Source organism: Wolffia australiana, chromosome 19 (genome assembly GCF_029677425.1).
Source record: "Wolffia australiana isolate 7733 chromosome 19, ASM2967742v1".
Lineage (NCBI taxonomy): Eukaryota > Viridiplantae > Streptophyta > Magnoliopsida > Alismatales > Araceae > Wolffia > Wolffia australiana.
Genome location: NC_135853.1, coordinates 3,320,183 through 3,345,116, shown reverse-complemented (window position 1 = coordinate 3,345,116; position 24,934 = coordinate 3,320,183). Strand labels below are relative to the sequence as shown.

At 47.7% G+C, this 24,934-nt stretch overlaps 2 protein-coding genes across 3 annotated transcripts in view; both read left to right on the top strand.

The window, feature by feature from the left end:
* Positions 1-1,519: 1,519 nt before the first annotated feature.
* Positions 1,520-24,934, top strand: part of F2KP (fructose-2,6-bisphosphatase) — a 42,043-nt gene continuing 18,628 nt past the window's right edge. Inside the window, exons 1-10 of one of the 2 annotated variants that reach the window (XM_078590788.1) lie at positions 1,521-1,651; positions 1,799-2,013; positions 2,381-2,444; positions 2,528-2,835; positions 12,788-13,009; positions 13,494-13,691; positions 14,827-14,919; positions 20,735-20,833; positions 20,948-20,977; positions 21,892-21,945. In XM_078590788.1, coding sequence (XP_078446914.1) covers positions 1,828-2,013; positions 2,381-2,444; positions 2,528-2,835; positions 12,788-13,009; positions 13,494-13,691; positions 14,827-14,919; positions 20,735-20,833; positions 20,948-20,977; positions 21,892-21,945 — 1,254 coding nt within the window. In that variant the 5' untranslated portion in view covers positions 1,521-1,651; positions 1,799-1,827. Of the gene's footprint in view, positions 1,652-1,798; positions 2,014-2,380; positions 2,445-2,527; positions 2,836-12,787; positions 13,010-13,493; positions 13,692-14,826; positions 14,920-20,734; positions 20,834-20,947; positions 20,978-21,891; positions 21,946-24,934 lie in introns of both variants that reach the window. The other variant, XM_078590789.1, reaches the window with a different exon arrangement.
* LOC144715789 (uncharacterized) lies at positions 3,058-5,229 on the top strand. The gene has a single exon (XM_078590790.1). The coding sequence runs from the start codon at positions 3,520-3,522 to the stop codon at positions 5,218-5,220; it is 1,701 nt and encodes a 566-aa protein (XP_078446916.1). The 5' UTR covers positions 3,058-3,519; the 3' UTR covers positions 5,221-5,229.

Genomic DNA, 24,934 nt, shown 5'->3' with positions numbered 1-24,934 from the left:
TCTTCGTGTTACGATCTCATCATAATTCACTGAGTCAAATCATGTATTCGTGGACTTCATTATAAACATCACACATGTATTATAATGAATATGTTCTTTTAATGTATATGAAACGAGATGTGGAATGTGTGATTGGCTTTCCGACCACACATATTTCCATGAGATAATTGCTTGCAACTCATGATAACAACTCAAGTTATTAATTACAAGTAAATAATATCACCTCAAGTGATATGCCTTCTCAAGGGCATCATTGCGACCACAAATTTTACGTTCTATAAAAAAACCGTTCAAGGAATGCAAAATTCAATTCTTATGACATAACTAGAAGAACAAGAGGGTTGCTTGACGTTTCCCCGTGAGAGGAGAGAGGGAATCTATTACCAAATGATCCTTTCACCTAGGGCAATAAGTCTAATATCAAGTTTACACATTTGACAACCAAAGTCTCGATCACATAGGTCAACATCTTGTTCAATCAAATCCATGTCCTTCAATCAAGTTTCCTTTTTGTGTGATTTAGATTATAATCATTTTCTCCTTCCAACCCATAGTCCAACTTGAACTCAGTAGGCGCCCTATTGGTGGGCAAGCTAGGGTAACTTGATGGATTAGCTGGGTTAACAAGTCTATAAGTGGAATAGAGTCCTGTGAGGTTTGAACCTTGCCCCCTTCCCTTTCCTTCTAAAGACCATTGCCTGCCCTCATGGGTCAACTTAGCTTGTTTAGCTGGCGAGTCAACTGGGCAGGCCACACACAAAGTTTACCCAACTCTCAGTCCAACCCTACCCCACAACCTACTCTCTTGGGTGGGTTAGTGTAACTGAACCCATCGGTTGATTGGGTTAATGGATAGGGTTAAAAAAAAAAAAAGTTCCCAAAATTCTATGCAATACCTCTACCTGCCTCTTGGACAAGTCACCAAAACCTTAATTCAAACTAGTTCTTAAAAGGAATGTCTGCTGTACGCCTTTCTTATCTTGGTCAAAAATGAATGGGGGCCATACGTGTATTTTAATATTTACACTCAATCCATGCCTACAAACTCTTGCAAACATTGTACCCCGTTTCTTATCCCGCGCAAAAATGAATGGGGTCCATGTATATATTTTAATATTTATTCTCAATCCATGCCTACAAACTCTTGCAAACATTATACCCCATTTCTTATCTTGCGCAAAAATGAATGGGATCCACACATATATTTTAATATTTACTCTCAATCCATGCTTACAAACACTTGTACCCCATTCCTTATATTACACAAAGATGAGTGAGGCCCACACATATATTTGAATTTTAATTTTAATTTTATGCTCAATCCACGCCTATAAACTATTATAAACACTCAACATTAACATATATAAAACCCCCGGGGTGACGTCCAGGGCACGGGATATTCGGTATAAGATTACGGGAACGGGGACGGGAACGGGGCCGGCCCAATAAGGTGGGCCCCACCGATGCGTCAGTCAAGCTCTCTCTCCTTATCATCTCATTCATAAGGTGGGTCCGTCCTGGTAACTGTCAAAGTTCTTCTCTCGCGCGGCGGCAATTCCACGGCGGAGGAAGTTCTTCCCGCCATCCGACGATCGAAAAATTCCGCCTTTCGATCGATCTCCAACGTAATCATCGATCTTCTGATCTTGTGGTGAGCTCCTCTTACAGCGGTGAAAGGGAACGATGCAGTGGTGGAGTCGAATTCCCCACTCGCTATCTCCCCTTTTCGATCATACCCATCTCTCATCCATCCGTTGTGGCTATATAAATTGATATTTTTTTTCCGTTTTTCTGGGAGCTTTGTGGGTGTCTCGGCTGTTCGTTGCGATGGGGGCGGGCGTTTCCAAGAGCTCGGGCTCTGATGGGTCGGGTGGAGGGAGGGAATGTGAAGCGGGGGGAGGTGGGCAGCTCTACGTTTCCCTTAAGATGGAGAATTTCACGCCAAAGGGGGAGCTCATACCTCATGTCTATGGAGCCGTCCCCATCGTTGGTTCCTGGGATCCTTCCAAGGCTGTAAGCTGATTGCCGTGAATGAATACCTTTTTTTGATTCTTGGTGTTTTTTTCTCCTTCTTCAGCTATCCTGATTCTGGGTGTTTTTTTGCGTTTATAATGATTGAAGAGGTTAGAATGAATACCTCGTCTAATTCATGGCGTTTTTCGTTTCTGTGAGGCTTGTTTGCCTGGCTCAGCTCACCTGATTGCTGTGAATTTTTCCCTTATTCATCTCTCCTTATTGTAGTAAATGAAGTTCTCTAATTCTCGGTGTTTTTCTCTTCTGTAATGCTGTTTTTCCCTGCTCAGCTCTCCTGATTGCAGTGAATGAATATCTTCTCTAATTCTCGGTGTTTGTCTTCTAAATGCTTGATTACCCGCTTCAGCTCTCCATGGAGCGGGAATCGGCATCGATGTGGGAGCTCAGCTTCGTCGTTCCTCCCAATCACGGTGAGATTGGTGTAAATTATGAGAAGGGTGCGAAGTTTTTTTTTCAAAATTCTGCTCTGAGCCCTTTGGAATTTTCTCATTAGAAACGCTGGAGTTTAAGTTCTTGTTGAAGCCCAAGTACAGCAGCGGGCTGTTTGTGGTGGAAGAAGGTCCAAGTCGTGTGCTCAAAGGGGGAAATCTGTGTGGTGATGCAAGGCTGGCGAATTTTAAAATCTGTTCATCACCTGGTGCAGAGGATATGCTTGAGTGCAAGGTCATAATGAAATCTGATATAGTCTCTCCGTTTGATCTTGCTGCTAGCTGGAGGGCGTATAAGGAAAATTTCCAGCCATCTACTGTTCGAGGAATGCCGGATGTCACCATTAATTCTGGCCCGGCTGCGGGCTTTGAGGTTTCTCCTTGTAACAATCAATTTTATTTGTTACTATTCTTCTTCTTAAAAAATGAATTTTATTTATTCATCTTCATGACTCCTGAATTGATATATGTCTTCATTTATGCTTGGAAAACTAGCGTCTCAAAATGCTCTATCGTAATTTTACTGATTGAATGATTTTCTTCCTTTCCGTCCTGCTCTGTTTCTGCACTTCCCACTGACATAGCACCCTCAGGATCAATAGAGGCTCTGGCTACGCTTTCGCGGCTCTGGCGGAAAACTTTGACGGTGGAAGACTCGATCTTGCCGCCGGTTTCTCATGACGAAGTGGTTCCTATGCCGGAGAGGACAGCTTGCAGCGGCGAAGAGAGTTTCCCGAAAGAGAGCTTGACAATCTCCGCCGTCGGGCACGATCTCCGCCGTCGGCCCCGACGGTGGCCCACTCGTCGTCGGCACTTGCCTCGTCGCCGACGCCGACGGCCCCCCCTCCGCCGTCTGCTGCAAAAACTCTCGCCTCCTCCAGCCTCTCCGTCGGCTCCCGACCCAGCTTCCACATCCAGGGTGATGAAGATTTCTGCCATGGAAGGGAGCTCGAGCGAGAACCGGAAACCCTAGCGCCCGAGGAAGAAGAAAGAAAGGACTGGGGGCGACGCTGCCGGATCTGCTGAGGGTTTCCTTTGGCGCGATTGTGCAAAATACATGGCACGGATATACGTTGGAAACCTGGACGCCAGTTTTACTAAAAGGGAGCTTGAAGACAAGTTTCGGGCCTACGGCGCTTTGAGAAGTGTATGGGTGGCCCGTAAACCTCCAGGTTATGCTTTTGTTGAATTTGCTGACAGAAGGGATGCTCTTGATGCTATCCGTGAGCTTGATGGCAAAAATGGATGGAGGGTTGAGATGTCTCATGGGGGAGGTAGCCATACTCGGGAACGACATGTGGGGTCGGCTATGAAGTGTTATGAGTGTGGCGAGCCGGGGCATCTTGCCAGAGTGTGCCGACTTAGCATCGGCTCCAGAGGGATGGGAAGTGGAAGACGCCCGAGTCCTAGCCCCAGGCGACGAAGAAGCCAAAGCTATGGCCGTAGGGCCTGGCAGGCCCCCCCGCGCCACGGACCGAATGACCGGGCGGGCAAACGGCGAAGTCCAGGCCGTGCGGGGTCGGAGGCCGACGCTGGCAAACGGAGTACTTTTGCAGACATACTCCGAGAAGCTCCGCGTGGGGCTGGCTCTGGTGCGCACCCTTTGACAGCCCGATTTGCCCAGCGAGAAGAGCATTCCACACAACAGAAGCGATGGCTTGAACGAATCAATGAGAACTGTTGCTTCCGTTGCCTGGGACGCGGACATGTCGCAAAAGACTGCAGAGATCCAATAATCTGCCGCCGATGCCGACGCACAGGTCACCGCCGATCCGAGTGCCCAATGAACCTAAAGCTGGGAGGCCGTGCTGACTCGAGAAGTTTCGCGGAGTTCAGAGTCACCTCTCTCATCGGGGAGGTTCAAGCAGGTTTGGCAGAACACTATGCCCCGCTTTTTCAGGCGGAACTCCAAATGGTGGACGAGAAACAATTCCTACTTAGAAGATTGCCTCGGGCAGCAAGAGAAAACATCTGTGGATGGCACCAGCAGATGCCGGCGCAAGGAACAGTCAAATGGCGGGGAGTCAAAAAGACAAACGGGGGATGCAAGATAAAGAACAGTACGATCTTGGTGGAGGCTCATGGCATTCCGTTCGGATATCGCTCAGTGGAACACGCAGCCCATATGGTGCGAAAATTTGCTCGCCTTCGCCGGATTATATCCACCGGGCTGGAGAGCGGAGACCCTCTAATCACAGTGCTTGAAGTGGAACCCCACAACATCGGCATGCTCCCTCGATCAGTTTTATGCGAGGCGGCCCCAGGGGCCCCGGTTGTCCAGCTCTTGGTGGTCCCACCGCCTCCTCCTCTTCCTCGATTGGCCAACTTTGTGATGGTCGGGAACCCCCCCACAGGCATTGAAGGGGACGGACGGTCCACCAGGGGAACCTCAGGGCCTCAGGCAGGCCGAACAGAGTGGAGGCAAAAGTCTGCGGCGCTTTCCACGATTGGCTCCGAGAGCGTTTCTTCGCTCATTCAAAATTTGGGGCGCAATCCTCCGACAACGCGCGATGCAACTCCTGAGCAAGCAGCCAAGAATGACTCATCGGAGGGGAGAGAAGCATGGACTCAAGCAACAAGGGAAGGTGTCATGGCAGACGAAGGGGCCACCTCCCCAGCTGCCCCTATCGCGGCTGAGCCCAGCTCCCAGGGGACAGCGCCAGAACGTGTTGAACATCCCAAGACGAGAATGATTGCGGAGGCAGCAGGAGCTATGATGGCTTCGACAGTAGAGGGCGCCACGGTAGCCTCCCCATGAATTGCCTCTCATGGAACGTGCGAGGCCTCCGTGACGAGCGAAGGCGAGGAGTAGTGGGAAGATATATCAATGAATGGGGGGCAAAGGTGGTGTGCATCCAAGAGACTATGTTAGAGCAGGATCTACCCCAAGTGTGGGGCGCCCTCGGCCGGGGGGGTGATGGAGCACACGTAACCGGTGATGCAATTGGCCGATCAGGGGGTATTGCAGTGGCTTGGAGGGCGGAGGACTTTGATAAGCTGGAGGAGTGGAAAGGGCGGCATGTGGTTGCGGCCCGTTTGTCCAACCGTGAGGACGGGCGGACATGGGTGGTGGCCTCGGCCTACGGACCACCGGCTTCGCAAAGAGGGGAACTGTGGGAAGATATTTATGCCTTTGCCCACAAATTCCAGGAGCTCCCGATTCTCATTGGTGGTGATTTCAATGTGACTGTGGCGGCTGAGGACAGGCCGAATGGTTTGGGGGGGATGGACCCAGGTTCGGCGGAGTTCAGGAACCTACTGGCCAACTGTGGATTTCAAGAAATGGGGCCCTCGGACCGAAGATTCACCTGGCGAAGCGCAGCAGGCCCTCTGGCGCGCTCTCGGCTCGATCGATTCCTATGCTCCATCGCGCTGCTGGAGATGTTTCCGCTCGCAGAGGTCACGTCCCGACCCCGCCCTATTTCTGATCATACTCCTATTTCCTGGTAGGCACAAACAGGAACTGCAAAGCCCCCCTATTTCAAGCTAGATTGTTCCTGGTTACGAGAGGAGGGCTTCAAGAGGCGAGTTGCCGAGTGGTGGGGTACCATTCCTGCTATCGGATCAGCGTCGGCACGGCTGGCTACTAAGCTGACAGGGCTCCGCCGACACCTCATCGACTTCCGCCGGAAGATTCGCGAGGACCGGAACCAAACCAGGGACGCTGCTCTTGCGGAGATACAACGATGGGACACAGAGGAGGATAGCCGGCCTTTATCAGCGGAGGAGTTGGCGACGCGTCAAGCCCATCGGGACGTAGTGGCTGAGGAGGATTTAAAGACTGAAATGGACTGGCGACAGCGATCACGGCAGCTTTGGCTGGCGGCAGGGGATGCAAATACCCGCTTCTTCCATCAAGCAGCAAGTGAGAGACGAAGAATGAACAAGATCAACCATTTACGGGCGGAGGGGACAGTGGTCAACGGCCAGACGGAGGTTGGACGTGCCCTAGCTAACCACTTTCGGGCTTTCTATCGTCGGGGACCGCGTAACAAATGGAAGTGGTCTGGGGCCGACGCACCCAGGATCTCGGAAGAGCAACGAACTAAGCTAATCGAGCCTTTCTCAACTGAAGAGGCTCAGCTGGCCATTCGTGGGTTGAATGCTGAAGGGGCTCCGGGACCGGACGGCATGCCAATTTTCTTCTACAAGGAGTGCTGGGATATGGTGGGTCCGGAGGTCATGGCGACTTTGGAGGAATTCCGTAATGGTACCTGCGAGATGGACCGGCTGAACAAATCTTATATCGTGCTTATCCCAAAATGTCCGGGAGCTGAACAAGTGGGAGAGTTCAGGCCCATCGCTCTCTCCAATTCGATATACCTGATCATCGCCAAGGTACTTGCCAACAGACTCCGCGAGGTAATCGGCTACTTAGTGAGCCCTCTTCAATTTGCTTTTGTCCCGGGTAGACACATGGTGGAGAGTGTGGTTGTGGCAGAGGAAATTCTTGCGGCCTGGAGGGGAACAGGTACCTCCGGATTTATGTGGAAGGTGGACTTTGCCAAGGCATATGATACGCTTGACTGGCGATATCTCTGGAATGTATTGCGCAAGCGTGGTTTCCCGGAGGTTTGGGTGCGATGGATGAAGCTCTGCGTAGCGACCAGCACTTTTGCAGTCCTAGTCAATGGCCGACCTCAAGGGGGCTGGATCCACCCCCAAAGGGGTATCCGGCAAGGATGTCCACTGGCCCCGCTTTTATTTATATTGGCGGCGGATACCTTGACGCGGTGCTCGGAACGGTTGTGTGCAAGGGGGCTGCTCAGAGGATTTCACACCCCTGGCTGGCCTAGCGGGATCCCACTCCTTCAGTATGCAGACGACACTACTTTTTTCATCGAGGGATCGGTGGAGGAGGCTGAGAACCTCTCGATCTTGCTGGACATCTTCTCCGATTTCTCTGGACTCAAACTGAATAGGGCCAAGTCTACACTCGTCGGTATCGGGCTATCTCCAGAAGATTTGTGTCAGTGCTCCCAACTTCTATATACACCGATTGGCTCCCTGCCCATTCGGTATTTGGGCCTGCCTCTCACTGATGGCCGAGTTGGAGCACGGGAATGGCAACCGGTGGTGGAGAGGGTTGAACAGCGGCTGGGAGGCTGGCGAGGTCGTCTCATGTCTCGAGGAGGGCGACTGGTCTTGGTGAAGGCTGTGCTAGCCGCGATTCCTCTACACTTCATGTCAGTCTTCAGGATGCCGGTGAGCATTCGTAGAAGGCTTGAAAGCTGCATGCGGCGATTTTTTTGGAGCGGGCCCAGTCAAGGGGAATCGAGGGGCGTGGCCCTCGTCAGCTGGGACACTGTATGTCTCCCCACGTCACAGGGAGGCCTCGGTGTCAGGCACATTCAGCACACCAACATGGCTCTGCTGATCAAATGGGTACGTCGACTGATGCAGCCTCCATCAGATCAGGTCACGGCGGTCCTGCACGACAGCTACGGAAGGGGAATGGACTGGGAGCAATGGGCTACACCCCTCCGAGGGGACTCCGCTTTCATCAGGGGGCTGAAGGGGGTCTTCGCCAAGGCTCAGCCTCTTTTTCGGCCGAAGCTAGGGGATGGAACCAGCCTTCGGTTCTGGTTGGACGATTGGACCGGTCTTGGGCCCCTGCGAGACCTATTCCCCAGATTATATGGTCTCTCGCCCGCCCCCAGTGCCCCGGTTCGGGGGATGTGGGACAATGCGTGGTGCCCAACATTACCTGCCCATCTTTCCGAGCAACGAATGGAAGACTTCCTCCAGTTACAGCGATTGATTGCCTCTTTGCAGCCGCAAGAAGGGGCGCGGGACACCTGGGAGTGGCGAGGAGCCAGTTTTTTGGCCAAAACTGCATACCGCATTCTGAGGGGACAGGGGAGTCCAGCAGACCGCTCCCTCATGCCCCGAAGTCGAATACTGTGGAGGCGGCGAATCCCACTGAAGGTGAAAATCTTCGGCTGGCTTCTCTTGCGGCGTAGACTGGTGGCGCGACAGTTCCGTCAACGCTGGTACCCGGGGAATACTGCCGAATGTGTCCTATGCTCCGGGGCGGTGGAAGACTGTGGCCACCTGTTCTTCCGATGCCCGACGGCCCAGGCTGTGTGGCAGGCGGCCGGGGTGGGTAGCGTTGACCCCGCTACTGAAGAGGACTTTTGGAACTCCATCAGTGGTGGGCTGTTCCGCCGGGAGCCGGAGTGGCAACGGATCTTCGCCCACCTTTGGGCGATATGGCTACACCGAAATGAAGTCATCTTCAAGGGGAGGCCTCCCTCCGTCGATGCTATTCTGCACGACGCTAGGGGATTGGCAAATTTTTGGAAGAGAGGTGGCTGTGGCCCCCTGATTTCGTCCCCCTTGTAATGCATGACTTGATTTTCTATGTCATTATATCAATGGCAACGGGGGGTCCCTATTCTGGGGGACTCTCTCTATTTTCCTCAAAAAAAAAAAAAAATAGCACCCTCAGGATAATCTAAAATTTGGATAAGCCCATTCTTCAGCTTAACTGATCTAATCATTTGGTTCATGATCTAGTCAAATATAAAACACCCATCATAACCCAGTTTTTTAACGAGAATTTAATATCTTTTTACCTGTTGTCGAGGAGATATAAGCTGTGCCTTAGGCGTTGGCCCATGTAGAACATTCTGTTGAAATCCTAGTGGTTTGATAACGACTGAGCCAATTCCAGCAATGGGGAGTATTCCTCTCCCTGCAGTAATCACTTTTTGCATGGTAATCACATAATTATTAATGAGAGAAGATTGAGCGGCGGGAAGTCATATGTTCAGTTGCGCTATTGTCAACTACCTAGCCATCCTTAAATGAGACAATGATAACAAGACAGAAGATACAAGGTGTTCACATGACTTAACCATTGGTGTAGATCCAAGTATATTCTTTAGCCTTTCAACTTCCTCCCTCAGATTTCCTATCTCATCCCCTGAATTCTTCGGAGACAGTTTCTGCTCGTCAGAGCACTCAACTTCGAATTCATCGTCTACCCCATCTTGGGAAGTTGTTGTGTTAGCTTAAGTTGGACGAGACAGTGTCCCATGCAATTTCCAGCGCTGGTCAGTACTGTGGTTCCTCTTTCTTGGGATATTTGCTGAATAGCCCTCTCTTGCTTGCCATTTCTGAGTCTTTTGACCTCCCTGGTATGGTGGTTGCTTCTGCAGTTTCTGTTGCCCAGTTTTGGTCATCAGGTCTGTGCCATTCTCACAAATAGATGGTTCAGACACTACTTCCAATCTGTCCTCTTCTTTGTGCAAAATTTTGATAGCTTCCTCTATGTCAAGTACCTTCTCCTTATTCAAAATTTGGCTTCTCACCACCTCATATCTCATACTCAAACCCAAGAAACTTGTAGAACCTGTGTTTCATGACATAAATCCTCCTCTCCGAGTTTGGATTTTTATCTGGACTATAATGGTCGATTTCTCTCCAAATGACTGGCAGTTGGTTGGCATATTTAGCCAGTCTTCTCCCCTCATATTAAGATGGTCGCTTTAGTTGCCAAACTGTAGATGCACCAGTCTTGCCCTTTCGAACTGTCTTTGTGACAATGATCTCAGATCTCCTAACAGTCTTCAGCAGCAGGAAGTTTTTGTACTTCACTCCGGCCATGCAACTCAAGAGCTAAGCTTGAACCAGAGCATCATCCCTCTTCCAAACCTTGAAGCCTTCTTCTGTTGGATCAGCAACAAAATATATAGATTATCTAAAAGACCCTCTCCTTCCAGAATAGGTTTGATATATTGGCCCCAGAGTAAAGCATTGAGGCGATCATACCTCAATGAGTCTGGAGAACTTGGGAAAATGACCGGGATCGTTGTGTCATACTCCTGGTGGAACTCATGGCTTCTACGACTGCTCTGAGTCTTTGCTGATCTGTTTCTTTCTTCTGTGACACCCATTGTAGACCGTAGATGCTCCACACGCAATGTCTCTATTTCAATGATCCTACACTGTCAGAGTCTGGACTTCGCAGGACGAGCAAGCATCCTGGAGTCGCTGAGCTGGCTGGAGACAGTAGGTGAGCCTCACTACAAGCAGCAGTCTGATACCATGTTGTCCTTGAGATGCCCACTTGGTCTACCTGTCTAAATCCCAACTGCTAGAAGGAAAACACCAAAATTTATTCTCCTTTCATTCCATGTAAAGCCCAATATATTTATTGGGTTACAATGATTAGGTCTCGAGGACCCAATTAGAAGGATCCAATAAGACCAAATCTCATAATAGCATGATTAGAATACAATGATTAGAAATGATATGAGCTGAACTCAGCTTTAGCATTTTCTCTGGGCACAACATCCTGGTTCTTACTACTGCTCCAAGTGATCAGACTCAACCTGATCCCTACCTACACTGTAAAATGCATGTTCCATTGTCACCCTCCATGCGTAAAATGGACGCTCATAGTCACCATCGGATGTCTACCTTCCCTTTTGAAGATTATACCCTGTCCAACAGTTCTTGGTCGAAATTCTGTGAGCAGCATTCATATGTACCTCCTTTCTGTAATGCTAAAACTGACTGAAGATCCTAAATGTAAATTGACTCATCTGACTCGTCTGGACTTAAGTATATAATTTCGCCAAACAATCTCTGATGCAGATCTTTGTGACTGGGATATCATCTTCACAATTTCCAATGCTTCAAATTTTGTTCAGTAGGAATAGCCAATGGGTTACATTCCAACATTTTTGTCTTTCCAGGAGATCTAACATATAATCCCGGTGTGAAATGAAGAGTCCTCCAGGATAGGCAATCTCAATTCCCAGGGAGGATCTCAAAAGACCCAATGTATCTCCCTTTTTTCAAGTGTCTATTGATCAAGTGTTGTATTTCCTTTTTTGCTGTATTTGAAATTGTTGAGGATTACATCACCCTCATGGTTTGTGATGTGCACTGCATTTCAGCTCTTGACCCTCACTCTGACCAGGGGTCAGCCCCCCACACCGCATGTGGCACCATGACCTGTGACTGTGAGCCTGTGCTGTGTGTATAGAGTATGTGGAGGATTTTTTTAAATTGAGGTTGTCTCCCGCTTGTTAGCTTCCTGCCCCTTTGCTCTGGCCTGCTGCCATATCCCAATGTCCAGCACATTTAGTTGCCACCCCTGTCGCCTATTACCAGCTGCTCACTGTCACTGGCCACCAAACCTTGACATCCTGCTGCTTGCTACTCAGCCACTTTCTGATAATGGGGCTTGCTGCCCTCTCCCTCCCCCTTTAGTCCCCCCACTCTGTCGCTCTCTAGTATCAGTCTAATATCTTCTAGATTTTCTTTTTTCCTTGGCCAGTCCCACCTCTAGATTGAGAGCCTCTAGCCTCAAGGTCTCAATTTTTTTTTTCATCATATCTTTTGCTTTGGAAGTTTGATTGACATGTGTCCACGACTCATTAGTGAGTGGGCTGGGCTGGACACTTGGACACCACTGTCATTAGTGCACCGAGCTGGGTCTAATGTGCTCCACTACTTTGTACCCCTGCATGCACCAAAATGTTTCTGCACAAGCTGCACAGAACTTCACACAAACCTTCTGTGTGGCGCAGTAAAGTCCCAATGTGTGATTCCGTCACACCGCACTGATCTACGATCCTCACACTTTCCCCACATTTCATTCCTCTACATTCTTGACCTCACATGGATTTATCTCTGGTATCTATCTCTTGTTTTCAAAAAAAAAAAATCTCTAGTATCTATCTCATGTTTTCCAGATTTTCTTTGGTTTGATTTCTGGTCCTTGGTTTTCATAACAAGAACTGCCTCGTTGGCTCCTCATTGCATTGATTTCTTTTGTCCTCCAAATAATTCTTTTATTTGTCTGCCAATGTTGACTAGTTGTTACTCACCAAAGGATTCTCTTCATCACTTGTCTGTATTTGTTTTGAACTTTTATTACATGACTGTTCATATCATTGCCATTATCATCTTCATTGTTATCATTCATCAATAAGATGAAGATAACACTTTTGTCATGTTCATCCTGCTTGTGGACTTAACCATTATAATCGATGACAGCAAACACTAACTGCAATCGTGTCTGCCAAAAAATATGGTATGTATGGCATACAAAATGAAGACCTGCTGTTTTTCCCTCCACCACAAGCTTATCATCTTTCTTCAAGATGACAAGACGACAAGATGGCAAGATGGCGATGAAAAATCTTCATCGCGGTCTTCATTCATCTGAGGCAGAATGATGATGAGACATCATAATCATCATCGATTGCTACAACCTGGTAGTGATGCCAATCGTGATTTCTGGATGATGATGACGTCTCTCTCCTGGGATCGGAATACTAATTTTTTCATATTTAACTTTTTAACAGAACGGACCTTCATCTGCCCTGGAACTGGATTTAGAGCATTATGTTGTTCCATCTCCGGTTTCACATGCCTCTTCTGATTCAGTTTATACAGCTAACCTGGCAGAGAATCCACGATCGTTAAGTTGCAATGCAATTTCCTCCATCTCTGATGGTCAAAGCTTCCGTCAAAGTGTATCAATGCAGGACTTTGGTGCGTCGCTGACTGGGCGATCTGCTGTTCAGGTTCTTTTTTTCTAATTTTGCTATCCCACCAGATAAACTGTTCATTACATTCGTCATCATCATCATGACTTTATTTTTGCGGCTTTTGCCGGAGTTCAGGGGGATGAGGGTACATGAGCCTATGACAACTCTTGAACTATCTCTGAACAAAAAAAATGTCACCAAAATAAATGTGCTAGTTTCTTCAAGAAGTCTACTTTTTTTCAGTAGACTTAATTTAGCATACTCTTTGTGCGAGTAGTGAGTGCTCAGAATTATGTGCACGCTCAAAGTAGTTCTCACATGACAGTCTAATAGAGGATTTAATGGTGTTCTCTTGTCTCAGTTCTGGGCAAGATATCTTGACATGTCTCTACAACACTATCATATGATCTCTTTTTCTTTTCTGGTTCTCACAATGTTTTCTTATCCAGCAGGAGCCTTGTTTCTCTGTTTTAGATTACCTGTTCTTTGTATCATCTTCTTATCAGTTTTTTTGCTGCAGGACACTGGTATAATGGTATCTGATATTCCTAAATTTTCCTATACAACTTCTATGGATGAATCTATGTCTGGAGTCACGTTTTTACCATTGCAAAAGCAAGAAGGCCAAAAGGGTCTCTTTGTTGACAGAGGAGTGGGCTCTCCAAGGCTTGTAAAATCATCTAGCTCAAGTCTTCTCAAGTTGGACTCAGAAACAAAGGTTAACATATTCTTTCATTTATGTTTGTTATGACCAAATTATTTCAAAAAAATATAATTAGCAATATTTCATCGAATTACAAGATATGTAGATGCCAGTCGCTAGGGGAATCTAACACGACTACTGCTGGTTGGATCAACCTCCCAATGTCAGCCAAGTGGAAAATCACTTATAACTTGGTTCACACTTCAAATAAAGAAGTAAATGAGAGTTGGAAGAGAGACAAGAGGGTAGGAAAGAGACCACAACAGGGGAGGACAGCAGCACTCCAGCAGGTCCGGCTCTGGAGAAATAGGGCGCGACACTTCTCAGGGACGCCCCGATGTTTGGTGGTGGGTTGTCAGAGGGAGGCCTGAGAGAACAGGAGAGAGAGCAATGGTAAACTGCAACTTACTCTCAGTCTCTTCGATCCCCTGAGTGAGGCTGAGGGGCCTTTAATACGATTCTCTTCTTATTGGACCAGTACTCATAGATCTGGGACCAATCATGTCAGAAGTCTTTTAGTTGTTTCCCTCCTTCTCCCTTGAGGGCAGACAAGGACTTACAGGTGCCCCTTTGACATTCAAACATATCTTACCAGTTCTTTAAAATAATTAACTGGAAGACTGAAATGTCCCTTTCTTGTCTCTGGGTGGCTTGGCATCCACCTTAAACTTTTCCTCATTGGAACCTTGCCATTAATATTAATGTATGCCATCTTAAGACTCTGTGGTTTGGAGAGGTTTCACAATTTGTTTTAGTTTCCTTGGAGAACCTCTTCTTCTTAAAATTTTATGCATATTTTTTGCCTTCTGTCTGGTTTAGTGTTTTAATATTTATCATATTTGTGGAATTCTGAGGAGTGTCAAATCTGTTGTACCTTTTTGGTCCGTGTAGTAATTTTTTTACCATTTTTTGTATCCGTCTCGTTGTGTTCCAACAGAGAATTGACCTGTTATTTGTTCTTATATCATTTTACTTATATGTCTCCATGAATCTGAGTCCTCTAAACTTTATCATTCTTCTCCCCTTATCCTTGTTTTTATTTTACCACTATCTGCCAAAGTTCAAGATGTGGAGTACACATTTCTAGGCAGCGCAAACTATCCATTCTAGGGATTATATGATGTTTATTTATCGAATTTCTTAATATCAGGATATGCCAGCAGCTTCTGGAGCTGTGGCTGCTGCGGCTGTTGCTGATAAAATGCTTGGACCTAAGGAGGTTCGGCGGTTGGCCATTGTTCTGGTAAAGAGCTTTTCAACATTGTTTCTCTATGATAAGTTTATTTCGAAGCATTATTATGCTTTCACGATTACGGTAAATCTTATGATTTTTAGACTGCAACGTGACACATTTGTGTCACAATTTTGTATGAATAGCAACGAAAGGAAACAGACATGATTCATCGAGTGGTTTTTTGCTTCTGTTTTTTCCCTTATCAGTTCAGATACTTCTTGACTGACCTCTTTCTCTGCCAGAGATTCAGAATACCAAATACCCTTGTCCTTCTCAAGCTCCAGCCAAATCCAGCCTCACTCCAAGAAAACTGTCAACGCTCCCCGATTCTTGAATCACCAGAAAAGTACACATTTTTCCAGATCCTGCACCGTATTTCCTCTTCTCAAACCTTTTTCCTCCCTAGTGAATCTGTTTTGGCCCTTCATTCATAACTGGCCAATAATTGGCTCTTTATTGCTAAATTGTCACATGTTGCCCCACATGTGACGACTGTCTGTACCTCTTTATTCTGGTGAATTAGGTCCATCCTCTGCTTGACCCTCGTTCTGACCTGTGCTGAACCCAGCCTCCTTATTATATGTCTGGTTTTGATGCCCCCTTTCTACTTCTGTTATATTCAAAAAATAGGACTCTATCACAAGGTTAGCTCATTATCATTTTGTTCTCCCTGATGTCCTTTGATGATGCTTCCTCTTTGGGACATCTTAATATGATGATGCTTTATGTAACTTTAGTACTATATTTTTTTTGAAGAAGATAAAATTGATAGAACTTAGTTACTTAGAAAAAGAAGGGATACATGCCCATATATAGGGCTGAGAGAGAGAGTATTGGAGATTTATAAATGTGGGATTAAGAGAGGGAACCCTTAGTGGGCTAAGGTCTAGTGGACCTAATAGGCCACACCACCTATTTCCCAACACTCCCCCGCAAGCTGGAGCGTGGATGCTCGTCATCCACGCCCAGATTGTGATGTAGTAGGAGGCCGTGTAGAGCGTGGAGCAGGATGGCCTGAAAGATGGCAGAGGATGGCTGGAGGCTGAAGACGGTTGAAAAAGAGAAGATGGCCGCGGCGGTGGGGGCACCAGGAGGCAGCCGGAGGCATCCGAGGTTGCTGAGGCGACTGAGGCAGCCGTAGGCGTCGAAGGCGGCCGAAGGCAGCGGAGGGCAGAGGAGGGAGCCTGGGGGAAACCGAGGCAGCTGAGGCAACCGAGGCATCTGGTGGAAACCGAGGCGACGAGGCCGCCGGAGGCTGCTGAGGCAGCCGAGGCAGTCAGTGTTGGCCGTAGGTGACCGAGGCAGCTGAGGCAACCGAGGCATCCGGTGGAAACTGAGGGGACGAGGCCGCCGGAGGTTGCTGAGGCAGCCGAGGCAGTCGGTGGTGGCCGGAGTTGACCGAGGCAGCTGAGACTGCTGAGGTAGAGCTGAGGATGGCCGACGAGGGCCGTCCAAGCTAGGGTGGCAGAAGACGGCTGGAGATGGCCAGTGATGGCCGGAGATGACCCGACGGCCGGAGACAGCCGGTGACTGCCGGAGACGGCCGGAGAAGGCCGGAGAAGGCCCGACGGCTGGAGAAGGACCGAAGGCCGGAGAAGGCCGGTGACGACCGGAGGCGGCCGGTGCAGCGGTAGGTGCCGGAGTCGGCCGAAGGCGGCGGAGGGCGGTGGAGGGAGCCCAAGGCAGCCGAGGCGACCGGAGGCGGCCGAGGCGGCTGAAGAAGCCTGAGGGGACCGAGGCAGCCGGAGGAAGACCGAGGGCAACCAAGGCGGCCGGAGGCACCCAAGGCAGCCGTAGGCGCCAGAGGCAGCGGAAGAAGCCTGAGGGGACCGAGGCAGCCGGAGGAAGACCGAGGGCAACCAAGGCGGCCGGAGGCACCCAAGGCAGCCGTAGGCGCCAGAGGCAGCGGAAGAAGCCTGAGGGGACCGAGGCAGCCGGAGGAAGACCGAGGGCAACCAAGGCGGCCGGAGGCACCCAAGGCAGCCGTAGGCGCCAGAGGCAGCGGAAGAAGCCTGAGGGGACCGAGGCAGCTGGAGAAAGCCCGAGGGCAACCGAGGCGGCCGGAGGCACCCGAGGTAGCCGTAGGCGCCAGAGGCGGCGGAAGAAGCCTGGGAGCACCGTGGGACAGAGATCGCCCGAGGGATGCAGATCGCATGCAGGAGATCGCCAGAGATGATTCGGGAAAGGCCGCCGGCAGGGCAGCCGGTGCGACCGGCAAGGCGGCCGGCAAGGGGGGCCTGCAGGACGGACGGCCAGAGGGCATCCGGAGGGCTGCTGGAGGATGAGATGCAGATGACCGGCGATGGGCGGAGATGGCCGATATGGGCAGAGATGGACTGCGACGGACGGAGAAGATAGCCAATGTGCGGAGATGACCGGCGAGTCGGTGACGGGCGGAGATGGCCAGATGCACGGAGGTTGGAGAGGTCGCCGGAGAGAGAAAATGCCAACGATGAGGATGACGTATTTGATGATGGAGGAAAGCGTTGCCGATGTGGTAGAGATGTCGCTGGAGAAGACATCGCCACTGAGGAGGAGCTGACGCCCGATGAAGATACTCCGATGGAGAGTGGAATGATATTCGCTCGCAAGCTCGCGGGGATTTGGCGAATCTTCAGAGAGATGGTTGCCAACGAGGAGATGATCGGTGATGAGTGGAGATGGCAGCGGGCTCACGGAGAGGTTGGCTAGCGAGTGAAGATGGTGACTCGTGGATAAGAGGTCGCCGCCAGATCTGAAGAGGGAGACGCCGCCGCCGGATTTGGAGAGGACGATGGCGCTGCCGTTCAATCGCTGCTGATGGAGATGATTGGATGAGGCCGGCGATGATGAAATGATGCCGACGTAGAGATCGCCAGGGAGATGGATCATTGGGGAGATGCAGGACGGGGAGAGATCTTCGCTGGGGAGGAGAGATCGCAGACCCGAAAGAAGAGGCCGTAGCCAATAGGTCAGCGCTGGTCGGAGTTGCAGTCGCCGAGAGGAGACACCGCCTGATAGGTCGGCGCCGCCAATTAGAGCCGCCGATGCTGATGAGGGCGTCTTCGGAAAGGATCGCCACCGATCTGGATGGAAATGCCTCCGGAGATGATGCAGGTTGGCGGCCAGAGAAGATGCAGCGTCGCCAAGATGTGGAGATCGCGCGCAGGAGAGAGACATCGCGTGCAGGAGAGAGATCGCACGCATGAGATGATTTCACCGGAAAGTTGATGCGCCGCCGGAGATGCAGGGGATAGCGCGCAGGAGAGAGAATCGCGCGCATGAGAGAGAAATCGCCAGAAGGAGTCGCCGGAGAGATGCGCCTCCGAGAGATGATGCAGGGCGGCAGAGGGAGAACCTCCGCCGCCCTGGTGCCGATGCGGAAGAGGAGCCCTAGGTCATCGGCCTAGGCTCTGATACCATGTTGAAGAAGATAAAATTGATAGAACTTTGTTACTTAGAAAAAGAAGGGATACATGCCCATATATAGGGCTGAGAGAGAGTATTGGAGATTTATAAATGTGGGATTAAGAGAGGGAACTGTTAGATCATCAAGGCCCATTTAGGGCAGATTGGACTGACTTATTGGCCAAAGGCCGTGTACATGTAATAGAATAACCCTAGGGAAATGAATAAAAAACCTAACTAAAATCAATCCAAATAAGGGCCCGTTAAGGGCCCATTAAAGAGCCCACTAAGGGCCCATTAAGGGCCCATTAAGGGCCCAATAGTGAGGGGCCCATTAGGGCCATATATTAGGTCCATTAAGGACCTAATATATACTGGGCCTGATTTACGTCAGGCCCAGACTCCGACGGCTAGAAAAACTAGCCGTTGGACATCCAGCTGCAAAAAAAAGCAGCTGGATGTGACAGGTCCCAACGGTCATATTTTTCAAAAATATGACCATTGGAGGAACTGCTTTTCTCTCTCTCTCTCTCCTCAGTGCATATTTGTATAAAAGGGCAAAGGATTAGTAATGGAAACTCCAACCTTTTTGCGCCCTATTTTCTGGTGTTCCTCTCTGTCCATCCTCCTCTTCATCTCATCATTTCCTCATCTCTCTCAAGATTTACAGGAACCCTTAGTGGGCTAAGGTCTAGTGGACATAATAGGCCACACCACCTATTTCCCAACAATTTTCTTGCTTTTCTTGAGTGGAGGTTGAAACAAACTAGAATGTGTTTAATTCCATCTTATAGCTTCTTTAATCCTCCTTACTCAAAAAGAAAGAATCTATCTTACCAGTGAACAGAAATTAAGATTATTTTTTCACTATAACTGGAGAATTTATCTTGAATTCGTGCTGCTAAGAGCACATGCTTCAGTACTTCATTTTTTCTCTCCCCCTCTCTAGGTATCTTTTATGGATGTTTTTGAAGAATATGCTGTCTATTTTTTGATTTGTGAATATATGCTTGGGTCTTATCAAGACAATGATTTGGCCTGATCATTCTCTGGCGCAAGAGGGAAGATCTACCATGAATTCTGTGGTAGATGGATAAAGTGAGATGCTGTGGGTACGTGATGCGATGTAGGCACTGAAACTTGGGTTTAGATGGTAATGACAGTAATCTAAACTACTCTCTATCATCGAACGAATGGGAACGGTTAGGGAATCTGTGGTATAATTGCTTAGTGGGAGATTCAAGCATCTATTTTGTTCCCAGAGAGATATTCCAGCATCTTGCTAAAATAAATATACGGCTACTAGGATGGATTAAGATGATAGATTGAATAATTGAGATGTAGATGGATTTGATGAACAAGCGCGTACTCATTAAAGTGACTTACATGAAGGCAGTTAAGGTTGTGGTTTGAGGAACCACTCCCTCTTCATAGAATCCTCAGACTCTCCTCTGAGCTTGCTATCTTCTGCTTCCCCTTTCAAATCATCGTTAACCCCTTTGTATATTTATGATTTTTTTTGAAGAAAAAAAGGAAGATCACTTGAAGTCGGTGATCAACTGGAATCTGATACAAGGCGTTTCTTCTCCAAGAAATATCAACGGAAGAAGAGGAAAAGTCATTCTTAAGGAGTTTGCGTGCGTACTAAAATATCACACGTGCGAGGAGAATATAAATAACAAGAAGTGGGAAACGAGAAGGCACTTTTGGCGTTAATCTCAAGAAATCAGATGCAACAGCAGCTAAGAGGCTGGAAGCGGGATCGGGCCTGCAACCAGAGGGGAGAGCTCCTGCAAGACCACCACCATGTCTTCTACTTCCTCTCTTCCACTATCACTGTCCCTCTTCTCTCCATCTATCTTGATTGTTCTTGATACGATCTATGGATATTGTTTCGACACTTATCCATAGTTGTGGCTTATCGTTGTTTGGAAAGACCCAAACTATTATTCTCTTCTAAGATTTTCCTTGGATTCATATCAGAATCTAAGAATATAAATGGACGTAAAATACATGAGGGACCAGAATGGTCGCCTTCCCATCCTTCACTCCCTCTGAAACCAGTATGAACTGAAATTCTCCACATCATAAGGATGTTTTCTGTCAAGACATATATAGGGGTTTACATTAGTGGGCCAATGCTACTTGTGAACCATGATCAGATATAGCTCTAGATTGTTATATTGCTATTGTGAAAACTGGTGTAAATGTACCATGTCCATTGCAAACAACATTTTTCTTAGCAGATGGTGTGAAATGTTCTTCAAAATTATACCTCTGTGTAGGAGTTTAGAGAAAGGAACGAGCTAGACGCATAGTTCTAATAGAAATAGGAGGATGGGGGAAATATATTACTGATGAGGAAGAAATACTGTAAGAAGTCATGGTAGATGGTCATCTCGTTGAAGGCTTATGCCTATTTCTTTTATCACTGAAGGTAGGTTTACCTGCTCGAGGAAAGACTTTCACTGCAGCAAAGCTTACAAGATATCTCCGATGGCTAGGTCATGAAACTAAGCATTTCAATGTCGGGAAGGTGAGTTTCGTTCATTTCTTGGAGCCAGGTGATTATTTTCATGAGTGGGAATTTTTCTTGTTTTATCATCTGATGCTATCTTTTTCCTGGCTTCTTTTGGGCTTTGTGAAACAGTATCGTCGTCTGAAGCATGGTGTAAACCAGGTACTGGTTGTATCCTTCTCATTTATTTGCTCAAGATTTTTCACACAAATTTGATTTCCTGAGGTGACCGCTTTTGAGTGTTTCATCTCACCTTGCTGTGAGTGGATTTCTACATTAAATAAGATACCACTGAATGAGGCATGCCCAGTTATTTCTTTTGCTGCATGTTGTTACCCCGTAAATTTGTAAAACTCTCTCAAGGATGTTGGGTTGAAAGGAAAAGTTGTATAAAACAATGTTTGACCTCATGGGATGGGATTATGGAAGTTGAAATATTAGAGAGGTGTATTTCTGCCATGGAAAGAGTGGTTTTTTATATTTTTTTCTTGCTCCTACATAGAAAGTTCTTCCATAGAACGTTCCTGCATAGTGAATTTATTTAGTTGTAAAGTATGATATGGATAAAGCCAGGTGCCTCTCTGATAAGATCCCTGACCCCTCTTAGAGGCAGTCGTGTCATTCCCCCTATGCATGTTTCTCTCCAAATACGACATTCATCCTTTGGGAGGGTAGCCAGAAAAGTATCTTGTTTTTGGAAGCACTTGTCCCTTCTCCCCTCTACGTCTGAACCTCATCTTTCCCTCTGTAATTCCTGTTTTCTCGTGATCGTCTCCTCTTAGACGCATCTTCAGGTGGCTCGTCCTTGGTCAATCCTTACCCTTTGACCATTCCCATTCTCCCCTTCATTCGCGAATTCTCTTTCATCGTCAAAATTACATTGAAAATGATACGTCCCGAGAGGAACGTATCATTCTCCACATTAAGCACTTTGTAAAAAATTGAGTTTTACAGATTTTCAATATTTTTTTATACCGTTCTGGTTCCTTATTGTCCTTTAATATGTTGGGTTTTGACCGTCTGTTTCTTGTTTACATGGCACCACCGCAAAAGCCTAATATTTTATTTCTTTGTAGTCACCAGACTTTTTTCGGGCTGATAACCCTGAAGGCATAGAGGCACGAAATGAGGTAACATTTATTACATGCGCTACCAAAGTTATTCATGAAATTTATTCACATTGATGTATTTATATAATCAACTAATCTTGATCATTGTGAGGCCAACATAACATGGGAGCCCGAGCCTCCCCCCCCCCTCGCGGACCCTCCGCCGTGGGATCCTGAATTGCATAGAACCAAACCCCCCACTCAACGCGATCCCTTGGAGATCCTTTGCCTGTGACTTGTAAAAGGCATCATCAATGTTTAGGGCCTTAACTGGTGACCATTGGAGACATAATTTGAATAGGGGGAAGAGTTCTATCATCCCTCCATAGAGTTCACCAAATTGGGGGGACTCAATTCTGGGGATCGGAGGGAAGAAAGAAACAGCAGAGAGATAACATGAAAACACTGCAGAACCGACTGCCCTCCTTGCCCCATGGCGAAATCAAGATCATCGAGCTCTCAGAGAACTCCTTCCCTGGCACATTCCCTCGCAACGGACAGATAGACGAAGGGCCTTCCATGTCACAGTCAGTCAGAGCAGAAAAAGAGAAGTCGAGGAGGTGAACTAGTATGCAAGACCCACTAATCGAGAGTTTGCGAGGCAGGCATTGGGTTGAGGCTCTGTTGGAAGGAGCTCCAATAATTGACGATATGAGAGGTTTCATTTTGGGCTTTCCTAGTCAAGGGGGATATCACTAAGGACAGACCAAGCGACTTGAGAAGGCAAAAGGGTGGGAATTACTCTGATTTCACTGCCTTGCCAGATGTCACTGTGATCCAGATTGCAGAGATCCATCGGCATGTAAGAACTGCAAAGGACCTGGGCATTGACAGTCCTCCTTCCCGATGGCTGGCTGCAATACTTCAAGGAGATTCCAAGAGTCATAGCGCATGGGCAAAACATAAAGAACCCATCGGAAGGGACTAAGATGGAGGGAACGGTAGATGCACACAAACATTCACTCCAAGACTGTCTAATCGGCGAAGTGGTGAGAGGCTCCAGGGATTATGAAGATGTTAGAATCGGGCTATGGAGCAAATTCCCACACTTGGGAGAGGCAGAACTTTAGAGACTAGACTCACGAGATCTCTTCTTATGGGGGGGGGGGTGTCCATGGTGGTATATGCGTCGTTGTGCGGATGGACACAACTAGTCGCTGGAAACGTATTGATAAGATGGCGTCAAGTGCTACCTAGTGATAGGATTTTCTATAATGAGTCTCAGAAGATCATCTTGGATCTTTGTGGGATGACAATGGGATATCGGGTTCATGCTGTACTAGCGGCCCTACTTAGGCCATTTGGTCGAATTCGCCATATTATATCAATGGTGGGTTGGACTATGGGGACTCGAATGTAGCAATGCTAGAAGTTGCGGTGGACAGGGGTCTCTCACCACCACCTTGGCTTATGCTATGACAGCCATAAGATACATGCTGGGTGAGGGTGTCATTGTGTCACCCCCCATTGGCACCGCAACATGAGTTGTGAGGGGCTAAGGCATGGTGATGCCCAGTAAAGGCAATCATATCGATCGAGATGCAATATGGGCGTGCCATTAGTGAAGTCTACCAACATCCAAAAAATTTTGGAGGCTCCACTCATGGCGGAGAGAATAAATGAAGATCCGATGGGACGACAACTACTAACAAAGAAGACCTAGAGGAGACCATGGCATCTCAGGCATCTTTGATGACATAAACCCCATTAGCAGACGGCACACAGCTGAAGGATAGCGTGGCAAATGCCCATCCAAAGACCAGAAAGGAAATAGATTTACAAGATGAGATGGTCATTTTGGATGACAAGCATCATTCTGGCAAGACTGAATATGTGGTAGCTAGAATGGTGGGAGCAACCAAGCTTGGAGCACCAAGAAGGTTGCACATGGCCAGGCAATCATGAAGGGGATATTTTTGGCTAACTCACCAGTTGTACAAGAAAATGGTGATTTGTATGGGATAAGAAGGGTGAAAAGGTGTGGCTGGTAATTAGGCAGACCACAATCAGCTAATTTGGTATTCACATTAAAGAACCTCGCAGTCCACATACTTTAAAGTAGACAGATCTTGGCTTCTGGAGGAGGGCTTCAAGGAAGAGAAACCAAGATGGTGGACAAGAGGTCTATGCAACTACCTCTTGGAATAGAGAAAACATACAAGGAGAAGCAAAATAGAAGGATATTCAATGCTTTAGCCGAAACAAGGGTCTTAGATGACCTAGAAGATGTCAAAGTGGAAATGAGGAACAAAGGGAGCGTCGTAAACCTAGAGAGACAGTAGAAGAAAGGGATAAGAAAGTGGAGATGGATTGACGGCAGAGGTAGAGACAACTATGGCTAAGGATGGAGATGCTAAAACAAGATTCTTTCATCTCATGGCAAAGGGGAGAAGGCAAAGAAGCCACATATTGAGGGTGCACACAGGATATCAAGAATATGTGAGTTCCCAAGCTGTCGGCAGAATTCTAATGGATCACTTTAGGAGCTTCTCACGGTGAGGGGCTAGACACTAATGGAGGCAGAGCAGAAGATGAGCAACTAAACTAATCGAGGCACAATAGGGAGTGCTGGTGTACCCTTTCTCAGAGACAAAAATCCTAGCCTCAATCAAGGGACTAAATGACGAAGGTGCCCCAGGGCCGAATGGCACCCCAGTCTTCTTTTATAACATATTTTGGGAGACAATCAAGACAGAGGTAATCACTATGATGGAGGAATTGACTAATCTAATCTAACTTCTGGGTTTCGACCCAATTTTCCTTTACCAATTTAAATGGCAATAGATATTTCCCTAGACAAAGACACCTCTTCCTGCACACTACTCCACTCTTCAAACCTAGCGCCAAACCCTGAAACCCAAGAATCTTCCATAATATTTGGTTTCAATACCCATGTCAATGTATTTATAGCCTTTTTTATCGCTCGAAGGTGACTTGAATATTTTGATGGAGGAATTATGCTGTTGTATTCATTTAGGTTTGATATTTAATTATGAGTTCGTTTTATCTT